This window comes from Limulus polyphemus, unplaced genomic scaffold (assembly GCF_000517525.1).
Source record: "Limulus polyphemus unplaced genomic scaffold, Limulus_polyphemus-2.1.2 Scaffold1, whole genome shotgun sequence".
Taxonomy (NCBI): Eukaryota; Metazoa; Arthropoda; class Merostomata; order Xiphosura; family Limulidae; genus Limulus; species Limulus polyphemus.
The window spans coordinates 3,952,678-3,976,772 of record NW_013665611.1 but is presented as its reverse complement, the minus strand read 5'-3'; the positions used below and the strand labels follow the sequence as shown (position 1 = coordinate 3,976,772).

The 24,095-nt window shown below is 32.0% G+C and overlaps 1 protein-coding gene across 7 annotated transcripts in view; it reads right to left on the bottom strand.

Annotated features, from left to right (window-relative positions):
• LOC106461705 (jouberin-like) overlaps positions 1-24,095 on the bottom strand; it is a 70,339-nt gene that overhangs the window by 34,729 nt on the left and 11,515 nt on the right. For 5 of the 7 annotated variants that reach the window (XM_022391478.1, XM_022391583.1, XM_022391440.1 and 2 more), the window contains 11 exons: positions 22,232-22,700; positions 17,289-17,478; positions 15,785-15,877; positions 12,391-12,484; positions 8,826-8,921; positions 6,533-6,634; positions 5,923-6,048; positions 5,672-5,751; positions 3,528-3,680; positions 2,418-2,472; positions 919-1,034 (listed from right to left, as the gene is read on the bottom strand). In XM_022391478.1, coding sequence (XP_022247186.1) covers positions 919-1,034; positions 2,418-2,472; positions 3,528-3,680; positions 5,672-5,751; positions 5,923-6,048; positions 6,533-6,634; positions 8,826-8,921; positions 12,391-12,484; positions 15,785-15,877; positions 17,289-17,478; positions 22,232-22,700 — 1,574 coding nt within the window. The remainder of the gene's footprint in view (positions 1-918; positions 1,035-2,417; positions 2,473-3,527; positions 3,681-5,671; positions 5,752-5,922; positions 6,049-6,532; positions 6,635-8,825; positions 8,922-12,390; positions 12,485-15,784; positions 15,878-17,288; positions 17,479-22,231; positions 22,701-24,095) is intronic. The other 2 variants (XM_022391680.1, XM_022391737.1) reach the window with 1 other exon arrangement.

Sequence of the window (24,095 nt, the reverse complement as noted above, 5' to 3'; positions counted from 1 at the left end):
ATAAGATCCTGAATAAATTGACTAAAAACCTGATTAAAACTACTTTAAATACAAAAATATCATTTTATTATATATGTAAGAATGTACCTTACTGACAAACCTAAAGTAAAATATGTTACAGTTTCAGTACACTTTGAAAACAAAATGTACTGTTATACTTTCTGACTAGAAATGAAAACGTTAATAAGTACAACTTTAATATCTAAAATAACTGCCATACTTCTGACTCATTCAAAGTGAAAACAATAATTTTTTTCTACTTTTTCTGAAAACTTTTTTCAGTTCCATGTACCATCACCAATCAAATTTCTGTTGTATTGTTGAGAAATCAATGTGAATCATTTATTGATTTGATTTTTGATTTTTTTTAATTTTGCGCAAAGCTACATGAGGGCTATCTGTGCTAGCCATCCCTAATTTAGCAGTGTAAGACTAGAGGGAAGGCAGCTAGTCATCGCCACCCACCGCCAACTCTTGGGCTACCCTTTTACCAACGAATAGTGGGATTGACCGTCACATTATAACGCCCCCACAGCTGAAAGGGCGAGCATGTTTGGTGTGACAAAGAATCGAACCCACAACCCGCAGATTGCGAGTCGAGCGCCTTAACCACCTGGCCATGCCGGGCTTATCATTTATTGGTATACAAAACAGGTCATAAATGGTATGATTAATTTCTTTGTGTATTTTTGAAAACGAAGTGTCATACAGTCATACAAGTAATTTAGTATGCAAGTAAAATACAATAAACTTTACCTAAAGTATAGAGAAACAAATATTTTATTATCATTGTTGTACAAGAATAAAAAAAACTATTATGGACATAAAAATAATAAATGGTTAGAGCATGCATAATGAAAAAAGCTCAAAGAAGAAATGACAGAAAACAATCAACAGTAGAAATGTATGCAAACCAACCTAACAGTTCCATCAGCAGAAGCAGAAAGAAGATAACAATCATCTGAAGACCAGTCCAAGTCATAAATATTCCCCGAGTGACCAGAAAATTTTGTTTCCTGGTTCCCTGAAGGAATCTAAAAATAAATTGGTTGAATGTATACCATATGAAATACTGCACATGTTCAAAGTGTGGACAAGTACACTTGGTATGAAAAGTGGTTGAGTGGCTATCATATGAAATGATGTATTTATTCAAAATGAGGACATGTACACTTGGTACAAAAAGTGATCAACTGTACTAAAAGTGGTTGACTGTATAACACAAAATATTGTACTTGTTCAAAATGTAGACGTGTAAACTTGATATGTTTTCACTTACTAATCTTGAGAACACTAGTTGCTTGTTTATATTTATGATCAATAGAACTAAGGTGATATGTTCAAACCTGTAAAAATAAAACATTAATTTGAGGTTATAAAATTACTTGTAGTTCAAGGTTGCAAACAATGCTGATATAATTCAGTGCTATAAGTACAGAATATTATAGGTAGGATTGCCAACGTCAAGTACTCTAAAACCAATAAAACATATAGAATGGATAAAAATTTTATTATATGCCTTTAAAATATTCAAGAGATGTGGCATCTTTAAAATATTGAATAAATATGTAGTCAAATTAATATCATGTGAAAATATGAAAGTCCCTTGAGTAAATAAGTGAAACAAACATTTGAAAAGTGTTAATACTCATTTAATGCTGTACAAAGTTCAAACAAATTAAGAAAGCACTGTGAGATAAAATGTTTAAGCTGGCGAAGCAAAAAAGCTTATTAGGCCTAATAAATATGTTAAAAATCATACTTAACTCTTGATACCTTTTATAACAATCCTCCTAAGCATTAAAACCAGAACTTATTAAGAAATGTATTATTTAAAACAAAAATTAAATGTGGTATTCATCATATCTCTAAAAAAAATATTTTGATTACTGTAAATAAAAAAAAAATCACTAAAAATAGAAATCTAAGGATGAGGATGTTTGTTTGTTTTGGTTATTCACAAAAGGTTACACAAAGACTATCTGTATTAGCTGTCTCAAAGTTTGAGTTGACAAAGTACTGGAAAGGCAACAGTACCCACCACCAACTCTTTGGATACTCTTGTTTGATTAATTAATGGGATTTAACTGTCACTCTTACACTGAACTCATGATCCAAAGTGCAAAGCAGTTTTGCAGTAACAGGAAGCAAACCATGGAACCTTCAAATTTACAGTCTGGCCATTTAGGGGTAAGAATAGCAAATATGACTAAAGTTTGAGACCCAAAATTTGTACGCAAGAGTGTACATCCCTCTCACTGTGGAACCACTGTTTATAAAAACTTTAGGCTGTCAACAGTATAAGCCAATAACTGTGCAAAACAAAATGTATAATGTTTTATTAGTTAAAATTTCTAGTAAATTAAAAACTTTATGACCTAGGACAGGAACTCTAAAACACTTGTTTTGTTACTTACCTCATACAACACAATTTCACAGGCTTTTAGAGACAGACATCCTGCTGCTAGTCTCCTAACACATTGAAAATAGTATGTTACTTTTTACAGAAATACAAATAGTACAGAAAATATAATACTCCTAAAAATGCAATTATTTGGCCGATGAAAGATTATTACATTCATACTATTTTCTTGAATAATATAAGTAGAAAAAGTAATAAAGTTACAAAATAACATTTAAGTTGAACCTTTTTCTTTCTGCAAATGTTACTTACAATGCAGGGATTTGACTACATTCACAATTTTTAACCCACTATTAAAATTTATGTCATAGTTATTAAGCCTAACTTTGGACTGCTGACCAGGTAAAGGCAGCCAGATGTACATTTTCTTCTGCAACATATTAACACTCTCAACTTATGTCTTACCCTTTCCTCTGAAGAAATCACATGAATACACAATAAAGGTTTTCTTACAATTTTTTTGTTTATTGTGGATTTTTACAAGATATTCCTTTTTCATGCCTGTTTATATCTTTTTTGGCTTTGATCACATTAAACTGACAGGCCAACTCATGATTACAGACATTTTTTAGCTCTACTCATAATTTGAAAATGGAAATTTTCTTTTTCTTTATTATAAATTAAATTTTAACCAAATAAAAACTTTTACATGCTGCTGTAGGAGGTGCATCTGTCTAGTTACAATACATGTGCAAATCTCAAACAATGTTGTTCTGAAAATCAGCCATGAATACATACTTAATTTATACAAGACCAAAAATCCTTCTAATGGCACATAAGTGTACCACAAAACAATGCTAAAAGTGTAATAAGGTCATGATTCAAATAATAAAAAATAAAGTTCTTGTTGGATCAAATTTAAAAAACTGAAAAACCTGCATATAGACACAACACAAAGAATATGCAACACACTACCTAGAACAAGAATGTAAGATAAAACATAACATTAAGACTATATTGAGCTTTCTTGAATTGGATCATGTCATACACTAAGAAAATGAAGAACATGTAACTTTTAGTTATATTTTACAGTTGTTAATGCCTTGTCATATTCTCTGTGCAATAATAGAAATATTTCTCATACAATGATAAAATAAAAACTAACCTCCCATTGTTTGAAAACTTGACAACAAAACAACCTCTCTGAGATGACGGCAGCCGAAGTATCTGGGTGCTAGGAACTTTGCATGCTTGACCTGGAAGCCTCATCCATTCCAACAAGGCTGAAGCTGTTGATTTCTTCTTAGTAGAAATCACACTATAAAGTAACCAAATCAGAAATTTTGAAAATAGCTTAGTTGTGATAAGCTGCAAAGATTCCTCAAAATACAAGTGAAAACTAACCCTTGTGGATAACAATATATTTTTCTAACTGATTCTTAACTCTCCTCAAAATTAGAGCAGCCATAAACAAAGTGGTTCATTCTTACATGTGTACTACTTCAGATTTCTGGTTACAGGAACAGTACCATTATTGAAAAAGATCCTGTTTACTGCATTAAAAATCAAGTTTATGGAAAAGATTCCCTTCTTTCATAAAAACATTTAGTAAAGAATACTGACACACATACATACACACACTAGATACTACCTGAGTAAAGTTAATTTCTTTTTTAGACACAACTTAAATATTTCTATTTTCTTGGTAACAAAAGGAGCACTTTTGTCCAAACACACAAAACAGTCATCTAATTATACATTTAAAAAAAAATTCTATCACATAGCAAAGCATCTTGAAAACCACAATGAAATAAGAAGTGTAGGATTACACCATGGTGATTTGAAACTGATACAGCAACAGAGCTAAAATATTTCTTAAATCAGACATTTGAGGACAAATAAAGGGGAAATTATATCACAAATAGTACCTCATTATATTGCACCAAACATTCCTGAAAACATTATATATATATCATTTCTGTATTTTAGTTACTACAGCACAAGCTTTCTCAATTTTTTACTTAATGTAGTTACACATCTTTTGAATGAACACCAAACTGCTCTTTAAATATAATGGTCATTTTCCACTCATGTTTTTATCGTAATCTCACTGGTTGTAATTAGTAATTTCCACAACAAATCCTTTTGCAGTTTTTAATGTAACATATGTACATTGACTCTTATTTCTATGCAGTATACAGATCTTAGAATATTACAGTGAAAAACTGCAATCACTGAATTTTACCTTTATATCGTAAAACTTTCTCTCTTTATATCATTATGAAAGAACACCACATCTTTCCAATATTTACCTCAATACCTTCAAAAACATTTCCATTTCAACAGAACAATACACTTAAGCAAATTGACAAGAATACTAAACAAACAAAATATAACAGCTGATTATCTTCCCTAATGTGAAATCTGCTACTTATCCAAATAAAAGATTTTATCATACAGTCTAAATTAAATGTCTTGGTATATAATATTTTTCAACTTTAAGCAACACATGAGTTAAACAAAAAGATAAAAGACTACAAGGTCCAGACATAGCCGCTCTAATTTAGAACTAATGACCAGAAGTGATGTAATCAGTCAACAACACTTGCCACTTATATAACTATTCTTAATCAAATAGTGGGAATGACTGTTCCAGTCATAATGGTCGCATATTTGTTTTCAAAAGCCATGTAGTAGCTCAAATCCTGGACATCACTCTGTACGGCCAAATTCCACTAGAGCATGCCCAGATATTTAGTTCTTAAAATGGTCATAAAACTAATGTAATAATAATTCAGCATAAAGTTTCTTCAATCTTGGACCTTCCACTCTGCAGTTCAGCAAACTAATTACTTGATGTCTTATTTAGTGCCTTAAAATTGTCATAAGACCAATGTAAAAACAATTCCAATTAAATAATGTAAAATTTTATCATTCAAATGTAGAGAAGGCATTAATAATTGTTCATTAATAGAGTGAAAATATTTTATATATGTTCCATATCTACTTTACAACAACCTTCTCCCAGACTTCTGCTAATGCTGTTCTAACACAGCTACTCTGATATCATAACACATTTTCTCAGACTTCCAACTAACATTCTCACTATGAGATCTGCATTACCAAATCATAAAGTAAGTTCTTTCTCCTTTTTACCCACTGTTACAGTAAAGAAATTTCTGTATGGTGATACAGTGTCACATAATCTTCACAGTTTCATAAAATAACACTTTTTAAGACTTTCACTTGTGCAACACTACAGTGTATTTATATTTTATTTGTAAGTATATACAGAGTAAGGTGAAATACCACTCTCCATTAGAGTATGTTGTAACAGCTGAACTATTCAACTTCTGTTGCATATCTTCAAATGTAGTGTGCCCACTCTCCTGAAAAGTAAAATAAAAATGTTTCCATGCTTGAGAACTACTCGGATGATGCACAAAATTTCAAGTAATTTAACATGTTGTAATTACTAGTTTCTGTTAAATATTAATCTCAAACGCATATGCTAAGTTTAAAACAGATTCACAATTACTAAGATTATTTTAGGCAAGTACCTGTTGCATAGGTAAGAAGGATCGAAGGGAAGGTTCAACGGCTTCTGGTGGAACCAGGGACTTGACAGTAACATAGAGGGTTGCTGGATAAATAACTCTAGACAGGCGTGACCACCACTGATAGACCTGAAAGTTTACCAGTTTCAGAGAGATTAGTAATAAACAATTAGTATGAAACTTAAATATTCAGCTGAAATAATTTTAACATCACATTTCTGTTATTTAATCATACTACATGTATGTAATAACTAATATTTAAACTTGTTTATGGAAACAAACAACAAAACTTACTATGAATACATTAGAATGAAAGAGAAAAGCACAAGAAAACCACACTACAAAAACAAAACTATACTATGCACATTTACTGTATCACAAAAAAAAAACAAGTTACAAGGCAGAGAAACTTTTCATGTTGTACATTTTATTCACAAGTCTACTACTAAAAGTTTTTGTTCTTTTCTCATGAAAGTCTATAACAATGTTAAATAATCTGTTGGAGTTGGATTAGATGTACAATTGTTAAATGTTATTTGTTAACTTTTTTAGATGAAACACTATTTTTATTAAAAATGGATAGAGAACAAAAGTGGACAATAAAAAGGCTTACTTCTACAGATCCCTGTCGTAATTGAAAACTGCGAAATGGTGGTCTGTATAACTGAAGACGAACTTTCCTTTCTGTATTATGGGATCCATTGGCTCCCACAAGCTACAAAAAATAAATCAGTTGTGCAAGACTCATCTTAATTTTACACTGCTCATCTTAACAGGTGTGAGATAAGAAAAAGGTGAAACATCAGTGTTCAATTTAGCCATAAGAACTTATCTCTTGGAATATATTAAGCTTCATAGTAGTGAAAGCTACAAAAAATGAATTAATTCACTTCAAGTTTTGTGATAAACACACTGATAGCACACTGAACATTTTATATTTTCTCGTTTGCATTACATTAATGCACATCACTATCACAGGGACAGGATTTAGCAGCATAATGGCATGCTAAACTAAATTATGGTTATGTATGCTACTAACATATAACAACTAACTACACTAATACACTTCTAAAAGCTAAATGTTGCAACACACTACAAAATTTAGTTTTAATTTTTTGTACTACATTTTCAAAATCACCAAGTTATTTACAGTATTTGTGGAAGCAGATAAATGAAAAGCATTTTATGAGTTTTTTAAGAAACAATATTCATAAATTTTCAAAATTGAACAACTTGTGTTAATCTTTCATTTCCTCCTTTCATACAACATTCTGAATTTCATAGTTTACCGTTCTACTAAGCTACATGATTTCAAATTTGATCCCAAATTTTCAAACTGAATTAGCCAAGTTCTACAAAATATAAAAATTCAGCTTAGACTATGGGTATTGCCATGTATAAAAAGCCATATTTGATACCTATTACTTATTCTTATACATAAACAATTATACCTATAGATACTTAAAAATATAGCAGCATAAAAAACAGTCATAATAAAATCTATTATAATAATAAATAGTTTTTGTCTATCCTGAAAATGCACATACACATCATTTCAATGGATGTAAACAAAAGTTGGATATAAATATACTTTAGTATACATTTTGTACAACACCATATTAAAAGTTTTTAAAAAGCTAATGTTAGGTCATAGAATATAACATAAAGCAAATTATATTAACTAAGCAGCTTACTTCATAAGATAACAACAAAACAACTACATGAAGTCCAGAATTCAATAGGAGCAAGAACAAAGACAGACAGATAAGGAAATAAAACTCTACAAAGTGAAGACACAAATTAAACAAGAGAGAATCCTCAATAGCCATGGCACTTGGCATTCTTTTAGGCAGGATAAGAGTAAATTTGTCTATAAAGCTTTTTTTTCCTTTTTATTAGCTATATTTTTATGCACCAATAATGCCAAGCGTGGGGCACATGTATACCTGATTTGATTTTATTGCTCATCAGGATCTCTACTAGGCTACCCTCAAATTGAAATTCTTTTAGGCAGAATTAGAGTAAATTTATCTGTGAGACCTTGGGCATGGTTAAATACATCAACCAAAAGGATTTGACCTCTTGAGTCCAAAACTGTAATTAGACCTCAAATAATTCAAGAGATAATGGAGTTATGAGCTAAAAGTTTGTACTTGAAAAAACTCAGAGCCATTCTATGAGCTGCAGCTAAAATAATTGTAAATCCCTGAAAATGTTGATGAAATCCCAATATGCTGCACAAGAAGACAGGGAGCTAGCATCATGAAAGTTTATATATCCAAGAGTGGCTATAAGCAAAAGCCCTTAATTGTTGGATATATATAGCAAAAATATTGGTAACATCAATTCTCTACAGCTCCAACAAAGTTGAACATATTTTTGTATCATCTTCTAAAGATCTTTCACTGGTTTGGTATACATCATAGAAATGTATTTGGCTGTCTAACAAGAAACTGATTTAAACAAAAAAAAAATTAAATTGACAATTATAATAAAATTTGATATTCAAAAATCTCAACAAAAATGTTTTCTGTTAATCTAGTAAATCCAAATATTACAAACTCATAGTAAAAATTTTTAAACATAGTCTACATATCAAAATTTAACTGAGAATTGGGAGATACTTGGTGCTTAAGTCAACAAGACAGGATCTTAGGGAGTATAATAAAGTGTTAACTTATCATCATTAAATGATGATTTGATAGTGTGAAGTATAAAATAATGTAACTTACAGATGCAAGAAAAAGTAATAATATGCTTAATGATATAAGTACGTGAATAAGGTTAAGTTGATTAGAAGAACTCAACGTTTTTTTTTACACATCAGCCAGAAACAACTGTTGGATAAATAAATCACACTATGAAAGGTGAAACCTGTTTATACCTGTTATTCCTCTAATCCTTACCTTTAGAAAAGCCCAGGCAATCTTGGAGCAACCCTGATTCCCCTGGAGATAACGAAACTGGCTACCCAATCTAGATGAAGAGATGACATCAAGAATCTAATATAAAAAAATACAACACAGTTACAATATTGACAGACTTATGCTGAGTCAGATGGATTTTTTAAAAACCTTATACTGAAGAAGCTATATATATGTGATGAAAGACGTTAGATTGTATAATCCAAGAATAATGTGTTGTGTATTGCACGGTAATGGGCAAAGGCAGCCTATGTTCATTGTAAAAGTGGTACAATTTATGGTAGCTTTAAGAATATTAATATTTTGTCAATTTATTTCCATACATAGATGTAACGATAAACACTCTTATCTCTTGATCTTCAGAAAACAGGAGTTATCGAATAACAAACTGCAAAATAAGGTAACTTTTGAACTAACTGAAAAAACTCTACAATAGAGGATTTTAAAATACATTGGTTTTAGTATACAACATACAGCATATATAATTATACAAATATAATATAAAATATAGCACTCTGTCATAAGAGAGAGATAATAAACATTTTATATTTATTGGTTACAAGTAATTGGGAAATAAGTCTAAAAGCTTGGGATATTATTTTCAACACATTCTTTCAAACTGCCTGTAAAATTTCAACTGTATTGTCATATGTGTAGCCTTATTCACTTAGTTATTTTTATTGCAAGATTGACAATCCACCTTAATTTTTCTGTGAACAAGAAATAAAGTCTCCTATTAGTCAGTAAAATCTTGTACTTGTTACTTATGTCGCTTGCATCAAATCAAGACTTTCCTATTTTGAACCAAATAAACATTTCTTGTCATAGAATAAGGAACATGGTTGCATAATATGGCCTGTGCAGAACAGGCTCAGTTGTTTACTGAGTTTACTCTACTGTGAATTACTGTAGCCAAATTAGTATAAGAAAAAGTAATAATGCTGAATTTAACTGTTTCTCTTGTTCTTTTAGTTTATCAACATTTATATTATTGTCAGAAAAATTTGCCTAATTTTTTTACACTTAAAAAGATGGCTTTAATTCAAGATGTTCATTATGATGATTTAATCTACGCTCATGTTACACTGTGGATTTCTAATTTACAGGCACTTGCAATGCAGATACTTTTTAAAATGAACAGCAAATAACTTAATTCTGAGTGCATTACCTATACTTAAATTGTTTTGAAAGTTAAAATAGTTGATTTACATAAAAATAGTTAAAAAAATAATTAAAAATAATTAAAAAATAATTAAAAAATAACTTATAAAATAATTCAGTTTGGATGTCCAAGTTAAGATGTGTTAATTGTTATGTAGAGCATGTGATAACTTTAGATATAGTTATGTACAATGTCACTACATATATGTTTGAGATTCTTATCATGCATAATCAATTCTAGAACACATTATAATATGAATGTAAGCATGACTAAAACATATATTAATGGAAGGTAAAACTTCCCCACACCAAACATTCTGTAAATTGGAATACTCTGAAAACTAGAGTAATTTTTTTCCTTTAACATTTAATGTATAGAAATATTCCCAAAAGTGGACCCTCTAAATTCCTAGAACTGGAATCGTTTTCCAAATGCTTGTCTTATATTACATTACTGAACTCGAAGTCTTTGTCACACATGTAGAACCATTAAAATGTTAAAAGTTATAATGCATCAGTTCCTTCTTTTCATTTTCCCACAGTACTTCTCTCTATATCCAATGGTATTTAAACTTTGCCTGTAACTAGTTCCAAAGCTGAACTTCAATTGGTACAGCCTAGTGACAAGGTGTGAGATCATAAAAGGATGGAAACCTTAAGTTCCTCTTCATAAGTTCTGCGAGAGAGATGAAAAATCATGCAAAAAACAAAACCTAAATAATTATATTACCAAAGGATGATGGTTTCTTGGATCATTTTTTAATTTTCTTTGTGAATTATATCAAGTAAATGTTACAAAATGTCAGTTCTAAAATATGTTTGAGTAAAACACTGAGATGGTCAAAATAATATTTATTTAAATTTTGAAATTTGACATGCAATTGTGTACTCGACCCAAAAAAGTGATGTGTTCACAACAAGTAGTTATATATGTAAGCTTCCATCAAACTGCCAAACTGAACTCTCTAAACGCTGGCCAAATCATTCAGTCCTGTGGGTGTCCAATTTTCAGAAGTTTTAATGTACAAATACTTTATATACCTGACTATCCCTGCTTTGAATAATTTCATTGCATCTATTCTATACTTGAGGAAATCTAACTTCAATTTTCATGACTTGCTGTAATAATACTTGACTGTAAAATATACATGTTGCATTACATTATACATCTGCCACAAACATAAGCAGCTTTTATGAATTCTATTTGCCTTTATGTGATTGTAATGCATACGTAGAAGCAATTATGTGGAATTTGTTTTACTTTCATCTAACAGCTTCTGCTTTACAGATCAAAATCTGAAACTTTAATAGATTGTTTTTGTTCAAAGTTCAATGAAATACATTGATATACATTTTTGATATTTTATTTGATGATAATTAAATGCAAGTTACAAATATCAAGGTGATATCAATTATTTTGTAACAACTGCTTTACAAATGTTTTCTAGCATCTGTTGTTACCAAATGCAACAAAATGGCTGAGAGTAATGATGTTACTGAAGCCAAGGTTGTCATTGATTCCACATTCAAAAAGTCAATTAATGCTTTTAAAGTAATAATGTCAAATTGCAGAGCTCTTACAAAGGAACACTCAGAAAAGTTCCATCTTCAAATCAAAACCTGATTGAAAAAATATTTCTCAGTGTGATAAATTTTATTTCGATTATTTAAATGTCAATACTAAAATACATCATTGAATTGAAAAAAAAATCGATGTTCAGATCAAAGTAACTGTCAGTTTCAGAATGAGGAATTGTAGAAAAATTTTTGCATAGCAATTACTTAAACAACTGATAAGATTTCTTTTAAAATTGTATCTTTCCAAGTTCTAATTGTTTATAAGCAGTTACATATATTTAGAGATAATAAGTTATATTGGAGTGAAAACATCAACAAACCACACATTTCAAAATTCCCCTCTAAAAAATTGATAATATCTCTATAAAATTGTGCTCTAGTTTAACACTACTATCCTCTTCTATATAAATCATACTTAATGTTCAATTTGTAATTATTTTTCAAAGGAAATAAACAATTAAACCAAACTATTGTCTTAAAAGGCATAGTGAAATGTTTCAGGAATGGTTAAAAAAAATATCCCTACTTACCTACGTTAATTTTGAAATAGATATAATCAGAACTACATTTTGTTTTCGTTTGGTCTTATTAAAATTTTCTTTCGGTAGTTTTAATATAAAGTATTGGATATTATTTCCCTGAACATGTAAATTTTGAATAACTAAAAATATTAAATATAAAGAACAACATCAAAAACAGTTAATTTAATGACATGTGAATTTAAGAGCAGGTGGATGTTTATTTGAAAAAAATATGAAGTAGGATATAGTCAAATGCCTGTTACTACAAGCCAAAGTTTTGAACCTACCTCAAAAATGACTAGAGTTTTTGGATCATCTTGAAGAAAATAGTCGAAGTCTTCATTCCAGATCAATAATTCTTCCCAAAATGGGGTGAGAGATCTATCAAACAATGAAAAAAAAGCATACAATTTTATCATGAACATTTTCATATAGTAAGCTAACCTCTTATACCATTTGATGGTTCCTCCTTCAAAGAATGGTTAATATAACATCAGAATATATTTTGTTAGCCTTATCTTGCTTTATTTCCCTCCTCCTCTCTTCAGGAACAAATATCTCACCATTCCTTTCTGTACATCCATTTCTTAACTGTCTCAAAATGCGTCATAGCCATTCATGTGAATTTACTTGTATTATCCTTACTATCTTGCTTGGTTAAAACTCTTGCACTAGCAAACATCAAGTTTCATAAAAGAATTAATAAATTGAATGCTTGGACATGATAAAGGCATACTGGTGGTAAATCACCTCTTGCATTTATTTTTGATACTAAAATGCTGATTTAAGATATACCTCCTGCACGTATTACTTCAAGACTAGAATTACTACACATATGAAGAATACAGAGACCGTACTTTCTTGAACTACAAGTATAAACATTTACCTACAGATAACTTTGAAAAGGCAGACATACTTAAAATGTTAGATATTTATGGCTGCAGAATACTACAGTAGAGATCTTAAAAGTTTTCATAATAGCAATTTTATAGTAATTGCTTTACATGTCGGCACTAAATGATGTTAGTTTCTACAAGTAAAACTTGAATAAAATAATAAACACAAATATATAACTATACATATATACACACACACACATTTAGATTTTGACTAAATAACTCATAATGTTTAACTTTTTTACTTGCTTTTATCTTGTCGGTATACAGGTGTTAATTTATAAAGATTTTGGCAAAGCACTTAAAACTTGGAATATTTTTTGGTCTGTACACTGGTGGTAATTTATAAAAAATTTTAGGAAAAGCACTTAAAAATTGACTTTTTACTAATTTTTTGTCTGTAATCTGATAGTTGTAAATATATTTATTTTCTAACTCTGAAAAAAACATTTTCAACATTCAGGTTTCCTAATGATGCACAATCTAAAATTCTGTTTAAAATGTTTTGCAGTCTAAACAAACAAAAAAAAGCCTCTACACTCATGTCAGTTATTGTAGTAAGTTCATATTAGAAGTATACTATTTCAAGATAGAGCTAATTAGTTATGGAAATATTTTAAACCTGATTATATGATTACTGAATCTCGTGTCACAGTTGTCCACATACTGTATACAACAAAAATGTTCAATGATCACCTGCATGTAGTATATGAAACTATTAATCAAAAGGAGAAAAGCACACAACTCTCCCAAATGATGAATGACACATACAGAGTAATGTTTAGGAGAGAAGCACATCAACCATCAAGGAAAAACTGGATGGACCTCAATCACTTCATGACAAGAAGTGTGGTTCCCGTGAAATCAGCAAGTATGTTTTTCCCTAAAGGATGGGAAGATCTGTAAGCCTTCTAAAATTTGTCTTGAAGTGAGAGGTGGTAGGTAAAAAGAAAAACAAAACAATCATACATATGATGGTAAAAACTGACATCTAAATGTAATTACAGTCTGACCCACGTGAAAGTTTCATTGGTTCTGTGGAATGCTGAAATGGAAAAAACAGGATAGAAAATAACACAGGGATTTACAACAGGGCCTTTAGTATCTTTCACTTGGAATAGCTAAGTTCAATATCCTCAAAATTTTGATGCCCTCAAAACAGTATATAATATTGCAACAAATGAACTGTATAGGTAATATTAAAAATTGTAGCTTTTATTTATTTTTTACACATGTTAATTAATGAATTTCCTTAAAAATCAATATTTTTTTATAAAATCTCAGTAAAACTAACAGTATTCATGCATTAATTCACCTAAGATTATTTATTACATTTAATTCTAAGCTTGAAAAAAAGTATGTATTATACTTGAAATTTATCAAAATATAGCTCTTAGGGTATTGCCTGGAAACATGACAGAGGCAGAACCTATATCAAATCTCAGCATGGTTAAAAAGAAAAACAAACTGAGAAGGAAACTACTACAGTTATGTCACTTTCAAAAGCAAAATAATTCCCTGATGTGAACAATAAGCATAAGCAGACTGAAACACACAAAACAAAAGGTACTAACTTTTACTAAGTAATTTCATAATCCTGGGGTTGAACATCAAAATGCAGTCACACTGAAATACTTACAAAACCTTCCTACAATTAAGTCAGACTGTGGAATATTTCTGATAAGAAAGTAGTCTGGATAATACAGGTTTTAGATGAACCTACAGCTAAGGGTGATGAGAGAACCTTGTTTCTGAAAGGACCAACCACAATGCTGAATCATATCTAACACACATTATTGGAAAGAAGCCTGGTTAAAAATAAAAACTGTAGGTGTTACAGAAGGATGTGCAGGATGAGTGTGTAAGTACAAAACAACACATGAAGTAATGGCACAGTAACCAAAACAAGGACTGAACCCCAAATTTTAGTATTACAAGCCTTTAAGCTTATCACTCAACCACCATAGAGCTTTAAAGAGTGATTAGATTATGGCAAAATGACCCAGCACAGGATTTAACTTAATTTTGGAAAGAAGAGTTGACATGATAATTAAACAGATAGTGGGCACAAAAATACTATTCCACTCATAAGTGAACCCACAAATTCCAGACAAAGAACCAGAAAACCAGCAAAAATCAAAGCTATCAGAAAGGAAGTATGACCCTTAACGGAATAGTTACAATAAGTTTCAACCAAAAGATGAACATATGTACATGTAAAGTAAAAAAAAGACATTGAAGTTTCAACTAACAGATAATATATCTGAATACCTAACTTAAGAACATACAACTATATCTTGAAGCTTACAATGAACTGAAAACAAAGCATTGATAGAAATTCCATATATTTTCCAATGCAATAGAGTATATAATTAAAAGATGCACCCAAGTGATTTTTTAAGGTTATATAACCTAATGATTATGCTCTCAGAGGAAGCTTCATAGCTTGATACTCATCAATTGTGCAATGGTATGGGACTTTTTATCTTATGTGGGTAAATACATTTTTCTTAACAACACATACCAGAATAAGACAACCTGAGTGCTTGCTCTAACTGGAAAAAATCTAAACAACCTCAAACACTCTTTTACTACAGAAAAGCAAAAAAAAGGTGTGCATGTAAACATAACCAAAATTAAGACTAATTTAGTCTAATTTCAAAGTACATGAAGAATTAAAAATCAAGGTCATGTGAACAGAAGTTGAAAAAAAAAAAACATTATTTTGGATTTGTGCATTTTCAATGGATGATTTGAAATAAGGAACTTTATATTGAGAACTCACTTTTTCTTGCAAATATCGTAAGGCTGTGTCATCATTGGCAAAATGTAATCCACATTACGTTGAGTTTCATAGTAGAATGCAACTGGCCTAGATCTAAAAAAATTGTTTTAACTAATTTGAAATATATCTTAAAAAACCCTTTTATTGCTAAGACTTTGACTTCCAAAACATACTGCAAACATTTAAATATACCTCAAAATTAAATGTTCCTACTCATCTTTTCTCACAAAAGTAGAGGTAATTGGGATCCTTTCCTTTATCCTGAGACTTAAACCAAAGAATGTCCTACAGCAAAATAGATTAATTCATGGATACAAAACTATTCTACACTTACAAAAAACTGAATGGGTACTTCACACAATAAATAACATTTCAGTTAAAAAGGCTTCCATAACACTTATACAGACTGATGCAGGTGTTTATTGTATGGAATGACTGTCAAATATTTGTGTTTTGGTGCACGCTATGTGTACTCAACATGAAGGGAATGCTCTGTCCTTAGAGCTCACTAATTAATAACTTCATCTAAAATCCAATAATGCAGTAAGATACAACATTATTTCAATATAGGCCATTTTCAAATTTACTGAATCATCTAATTAAAATTGATTTTTATCAAATTACAATAAAAAGAATTTAGTTACTTCACTACTACATATCGAAAAATGTCTGTAACCATATAATAAATAATCATTCATAATCAGACCTCTATTCATCTGTAGTTCCACAATGTGCAAATACTACATATCTTACTTTACCCATGATATACATTTTGAATTTACAAAATCTTTTAAATTTTCTAAGTTCTAATTCTGAGTTCATATGCAAAATTCTGTCTGATGTATTATTTTCTGTAACATGGTCTGATCACAGACTTCATCTACTTTTTCATGGAATAGTTGTGTTTACCTTATGTACGGAGGATAGTTTTACAATTGTCACATGGAGCAGAGATATTTCACAATTCTGACATAATTTAAGATTGGCCAACTACAAAAAGAGTGTGTATTGTGAGAGCAGTTTCTGACCCTTTTAAAGAGACTGGCCTCTTCTTTGAATGGATCAAGATGTGCTTTAAAATATTTTTCTTCATATAGGTACTTTACTGTGAATACCAACTGGGAATTGACATCAAACTTGTCTGTTTCTCTGTTTCTATATTTGTTCTCATACAACCATTTCATTGAGCAAAATCTTCAAACCTCGTTTCATGTGGGAATAATTCTTATCTGTGAACCACTATTTCCCTAAACCAGGAATACTACACTCTACCACCACAAATATTATGGGTGTACATTAGAACCAAAGCATTTTTTTTTTATTTTACAAACATTTGTACATTTTTATAGAACTTGTATTAATAATGATAAAGATTACATGTACATGTAACATATAAGGCCTTTTTTTATCTTAAATACTTGCAACTTACATTACTTAATTATTAGAATATCAAGTTGTAATAGCAAATAAAAAATAAAATTGTAAACTTCCAATTACAACTTACTCATGTAGTTTCTTCAAGTACTTTCCCGAATTCATGTCCACAATATGGATTCTTACTGCAGGATTTGACAAAAGTGGGTCAGATTTTAGTTGGTCACTATGATGGACTATAATTCCGAGGATGGGGTTATTGTGCCTTTCTGATGGTTTAGCCTCATTAACAGCTTCTAATGGAACATTCCCAGGCTTTTCTGCCAGGTTGTTAACAATATCTCTATTTAAACATCTAGTATGTCAACAACATATCTGTTGAAATTTCTATTATGTTGATTACACTTCACTTTATTTCTGTCACTTTAAAAATAACTTCGTCAAAGTATCAGTTTTTGATGCTATATATCAAGGCAAAGATTTTTCAACATTGCAAACTTTAATTACAAAAATACTTCATCTTGAAAGTTCTTATGTTATTAGACAAATTAAATAATGTTTATATGCAATTCATAATACAACAGTATGCTTAATGGTGTGTAATAATGTTTCTGAAAGTTAATTTTTGTTTTGCCAAACTTTTTTTGTTGCTCATAATATGAAAATTAATCTGCTGTGTTATTTTATAAAACACTGTTCATAGGACAAATGAACAAATAAAGACACTCTGCAACAGACAATGCTATGAAGAACAATAATACAATTATGTAGGTTAATAGTCTTGATAGAGTTTCAGCAGGACAAGTGTCGTAGTAAGAGGCAATATAGAATAGCCAAGCAATCTAGCAGAAGTTTCACTATACATGTTAGCACACATGGACACTACTGATCAGTAGAATTAAAGTTTATAAACATGCATGTAAGTTACCATCAGCAATGAGAATAACATGGATAGGTAACAAGATGGCAGGCAGGCAGGCAGATTAGTACAAAAGCACATACAAGTAACAATTTTCTGTCCATCTAGATTTAAAGTTATAATTCTCCTATACTGAAAATGTATTTCCGATAGGTATTTACCTCCTCTCACATAAACGGCTATTCTCTTTCAGTGCTGCCCTCTATATGCAAAAATTGTTTATGCATGCCACAAGCCTTGAAGCTCCCACCCATATGGAACTGACTAATTCCAATGCATCTTGGATGTAAATAATCATGCAACAACCCTCCACCAATAAGAGTGATACATACTCTCTTGACGCATGTGGCTCCCTCTATTCAATTCTACCAAACAATAACTTCTAGTTTAGCAGTACTCATTTTGTAACATTTAGTTTGTGCACTCTTCAAGTGTTTTATTTTAATTTCTTTCCATATCTTTGTATTAATTTCTTTCAACAAGTTTACTCTTTACTATACAATACTAATATTTTTAGCTTGGCGAGTTATTCCAAAGTGGAATAATTTTATATTTCTACCCTGTTAAGGAAGTTATTACTTCATCACTAAAACTTTTTATTTGTTTCTGCCAACATAATTGTGTTTGGTTATTCATTTTCCATTATGAATTCTACATTACCACTTTGGAGGTTATATGTTTTATCAGCTCATTTACACGGGCTTCAGGTAGCAGTACTCCACTGGAAGATTTTTGGCTTTACTTCGTTGGACGATCGATCATCCAATGAGCTGACCTTTGTTAAGCCTCGCCTAGAGTTTGTGGGACCACACATTTTGACATACAGTCCACCGACTTTGGAAAGATAAGATGTTATACTGTTATAGTTTTTGAAGCCGAAGCAGTGGAAGAACGGAGAACAAAAGTTGTGCAATGAGACAAAGAAAAGTATTCAACATGGAGTGGCTTGGATGACAGACAAAACCCAGGGATGGAGACAGATAGAAGGGTAGGCATACCTGTAACTGTTGGTCCAATCCAAACTGAAGGCATTCATTGCCAGAGCCAATGGATAATGAACCAGAGATCAGAACAGAGGGTGTGTGGCAAATTTGACCAGTAGAGGAGCACCCAACTGGAAGCAGAACACCACTCCACGGGAAGAATCAAGTTGGGATGAGATAATGGATCCACAAAAAGAATGAGCACCCAGGATGTGACAAGCCAACATGCAAATGTGCATTGAGTGAACCCAGAAGAGAAGATCCAATGTTTCAAAATAAAGTGAATGAGAATTGGTGTCCCCTAGTTTATACTTGGAAGAGACAATGGTTGAACAGTCAAAATGAATCATGACCAACCTGCTCTGTACTAAAAAGAGAAAATGATTCAACACCAACAAACTACAAGAAGTTCCAAAAGAGTTATGTGGAACCTCGATCCAACTGAAGACCAAAAAACAGTGACATCATGAGATGTATCTAGCAAAAGGTACAAGGTGGAGGGATGCCAGCCATGGTGAAGTCCCTGTAGAGCCACCAGGCAAAAACGACCTGTAAAGAGGAAGGGAGTATGAAAATGGAATCCTGAACAAGATTCCATATATCACGCAAAGCTACTGATGGTCGTGCAAGGGAGCACAACTCACAGGAAGAACAGCTTCCATGGAAGTCCAATTTATCAAAAATGATAGAACCTTTTTATCAGTGAATGAAGGAGAGACTTGAGCATTGGTAACCATTAACTCCATCAAATACAACTAAAAGTAAAGATGGACCCAACTAAGAGAGGAGTTGAAGAAAACCCCATGAAGGATGAGGTATTGGGTCATGATAAGAAAGGACTTCTCCAATGACACAAGCCAACCCACACATGTAGCTTTCCCAAAAGAAAAGCATGTGAGTGAGAGATGTCTGAGGAGACAGAGCCAAATGCAGCCAGTTGTCCATGTGATGAAGAAAACCACAGACGTTGTGATCATAGAAGATGGAAAAAAGTCATGACCACCTAACTAAAATGGACTAAAAAGACCCGATGCCCCCAAAGACAAGAACAAAGGCAACACCCATTATGTGGGTGAAAATTAGTATGTAAAGGGAAGCATCTGAGATGACCACACTGGTCAACCAAACACCTGGAGTAAAAAAAACTCACCAAAGGGTGAAAAAACAAACACATTCGATAGTAGAAAGAAGAAGGTCAATGATGTGATACAGGTTGGATAGTCAACCAGTAAGATATCGTCCCAACTGAAAAGAACCCCTACCAATCTGCTAGACATTGGTGAGAAAAAAGTGGGATCCAAGGAGGTAAGGAAAAGGTCTGTGAGAAGTGGAGAATGGGAAAGTCCTATCCATGCATGAAGCACCCATGCATCAATGGTGAATGTGTGTAGGAAATGTAGCTGTGCCCCCAGAACCTGGAAAGGAAGTACTAGGAAAGGGGAGGAAGGAGGTGTGCATGACACAGGAACAGGCCCTAACAGGGTTGAAAATGTCAAAACACAAGGAGGAAAATAAATGAACCACTTTGCACTCCAATGAGGTAGAAAGACTCTCAAATATTGATGGTCACAAAATATTGGGTCAAACGAGTGGCAAGGAAAAATTAAAGGAGGGAGACACACTAGAGTAAACAGTGCACATCATCAAGAAGATTCAATCAATGGAGGAACCAAGTATATAGGTACAGAGGGAGAGAAAAATAGGGAAGGTACAAGTCTCCCCCAAAAACCCCACAGAGGTCCGTTGGATAGACATGGTGAAGAGAGGTGTGTTGGAAAAGGTAACAAAGAAATTGGGGAAGGGGTAGAAACAAATGGAAAAACTGGGCCTGGGAAAAGTACACTACATTATCATGGTGTGATCCTCATGCCTGAATGAAAGACTCGAAGGTATGAGAGTCCAGGAAAAAATGCAAATCCCAGAATTTAACTGTGTCATGAGCTAAACAGCATGGACTCTAAAAGCTGTACAAGAAGGGCAAACTAACAAACAGACAAAAGGTATCATACCTGGGAAATTATATCAAGGAATGGTCAACAAAAAACATAGGAACATTCATAGGCATAGCTCTTGACTGCACGACAAAAAAAAATATAGAATGTGGTAAAAGTCTGTCCAAAACGTCATCATACAAACCAGACACACCAGGCAGTGGTACATCTGGCACTGGTGCAAGAGCCATATTAGGCCACATGATGAAATCCAATTCTCGGCAAAAGAAGGCCGAAACCACCTCACTGAAATACTGTAGCCCGAATCCACAGAAATGACAGATGTTGTACAGTGGCAAGTATTACAAAAGAAATAGCAGTTGTAAAACTAATTTGAGAATTCAAATAAAAGAGTGGATAAAACAAATTCAATACACAAATTATCATGGAAATGTGCAGAATGTAAAATCAATTAAGTCATTTGTTGAACAAATTAGGTTAAATATAAAAAAAATGAAGTAAAAATGAGCAAAATTAAAACCTGTCTGTACTTGAGTGTGCCAAATCAAAATTGAGTATAAAGGGAGTCAGCTGCACTAGGAAGGTGTTTCATACCTCTAACGGTGGAGGGTTGTCTCATGCTCATTTGCATGCTACAACACAGCTGTAACACATGCAACACAAGGATGTAGGTGGGAGCACAAGGCTAGTGATGAGCGAAAATTTGCACATAGAGAAGGCAGTAGTTGTCAATAAAAGTAGCTGTCACAATTATGTGAAAGGAGGTAAGTTATTGTGTCAGAAAATCCCAGTCTACATTAAAAGGGTGACTTGTCTTCCTTCATGCTGGATCATCTAATGCTGCTGCTGGGTTACATAGATTCTATATACTTGAACTAATTACACCATATCAAGTGGTATTGTACAATGGTGTTTATTCATGACAGGTTTCTTGGAATCCCATGTACCATGTGCTCAGCAAAAAGCACCATCATGTTACTTTTTCTGAAATCACCATTTTAGCTGTACATAATGATAAAAATATTGAATTTTGATTCAAACAAATACTGTTGAGATGGAATATAGCTTAGGAGTTTGGTGGTGGTGTTATTGGGAGTTATTAAACCAACTGTACTTTCCCATATACTTTGTTAAGTTACTACATAACAAAATGTCTACAACATTTATGGACACTCTGTACAGTAATTACAACTGTCATTATTTCACAAACTGGTCTTACCTCCAGTATCTTTACTTTTTAATTTCTGTTTACTTTTTGATTTCTTTTTTTCTGGATTTTTTTCTTTGCTAATTATATTATGTTTCTGTTCAAATGTATCCATTTCAACAGAATTATCTTGTAGAGGCTTCTTCTTCTTCCTTTTTCTTGGACTTTGGTTAGCCATGATGACAAACTCATTTGAAGAGTCTACCATCTTTTGAGAATACGTGCCTTCAGGAGTATCATTTTTTTTAACACATTCTTGATCTGTTTCCTGTTCTACCATGAAATATCCAGAGCTTCTTGGTTTTATCTTTGAATCCACTTCTTGAATGTCAGTTTCATCAGTGCCAAGGTTGCTTTCCTGATCTTCCACGATAAAGCCCATATTACTATTGCCACTTGCTACACTCCAATCATTATGAGCTGCACTGTTAGAATTTCTTTTCGACATTTTTGTAGGACTGGATAGAAACCGAAGATCATCCTTCAAGTTCAACAAAGTTAATCAGCATTATTATTTTTATTGAAGGAAAATATAATACATATATTTTTAAACAATAGTATTTCCTTCTATATATTATGATGTATTAACTAGGTTCATATAATAAATGAATCATTATAAATTAAAATGCTATAACAAAGATTCTTTCTTTGATGGTGTTTTTATTTCATGAACAAGTTTTTAGTTACAATAACAACAACTGCCTTAAGTTGTTTGAATGCAACTATACCTAGAAAGTTTGTAAATTAACAAGCCCCTCATGAGCCAGTGGGGGACATTTTTGTTGAAAAAAAACAAACTACCCACTCCAGTTTTTCTAAATTTGAAATGATATGTTTTGGACATGTTTACTAGCTAAAGAGAAGGCATTCCCCACACTCTTTTAGCATTGGGGCTGTGAAAAGTGATTTGAAGTGTTAAGGTGACTGAAATCCGTCAGCACATCACAAGCTTAATGGCCAAGCACAAGAAACATGGAAGTCTCCAAGTAACACACAGAGGTATTCTGGAATCTGTAACTGCTTTCAAAGTGTTCCTGTCTGCTCGTCCTACTGCTGGTTATCGTGATGCTTTGACCTTCCCTACCAAATCACATGTGAAATCATTCGTACCTCAATTGATAGCTGAATATAAAAAGGTGTTAGCAGAAGCATAAAACATTGGCAATTGCTTAATTAATAATGCTGAGAATGTGGCTTTACTGACATATACCCAGTGGGTAGACCTTACTACTAGCTAGTATGGAGACTTTATGAAGTTTCACTTAAAATATATTAATTAACAAACAAAAACTTGTCTCGAAAAGATACTTCCAAAACCACCCCTTTGGGAGTTTCTGGAATGAACTTACTTTAATATTAAACAAATTGTAAAGACACCCCTTGGCTCCTGAGGGACATGTTAAATAAAAATAACTTAGAAGGAAAAACACAGCTAAAATGTCTTAATTTAATTAGTAGTACAATTTCTTTACATTCCACACATTGTTAGTAATGGGATTACATAATACAGAGATTAAGTACATTATATAAAATGATTTTGGAACCTCACCAAGTTGTTACAGTCTATGTCACGACATCTAGATTTTTCAAATGACAGTGCATCTTAAAAATAACCCTGCAGCATAACTTCCATTGAAAAAATCTCTGTCACTGGAATTTCATGTCTAAAGCACACCAATTGTCACTGCAGGCTGTCCGTAATACATGTGTAAGAATAATGATTTCGCAGCAACCATTTAAACAATCCAATTGTAAAAGAAATCCAAAGATGCTGAATCCAATAACTTGACTAGCATGCCTTTGTATGAATACCTATTTCATTCTGCAGCTGATTGAGGTGTGAGAAGATTGAATGAGAGGTATGACTGAAATTTTA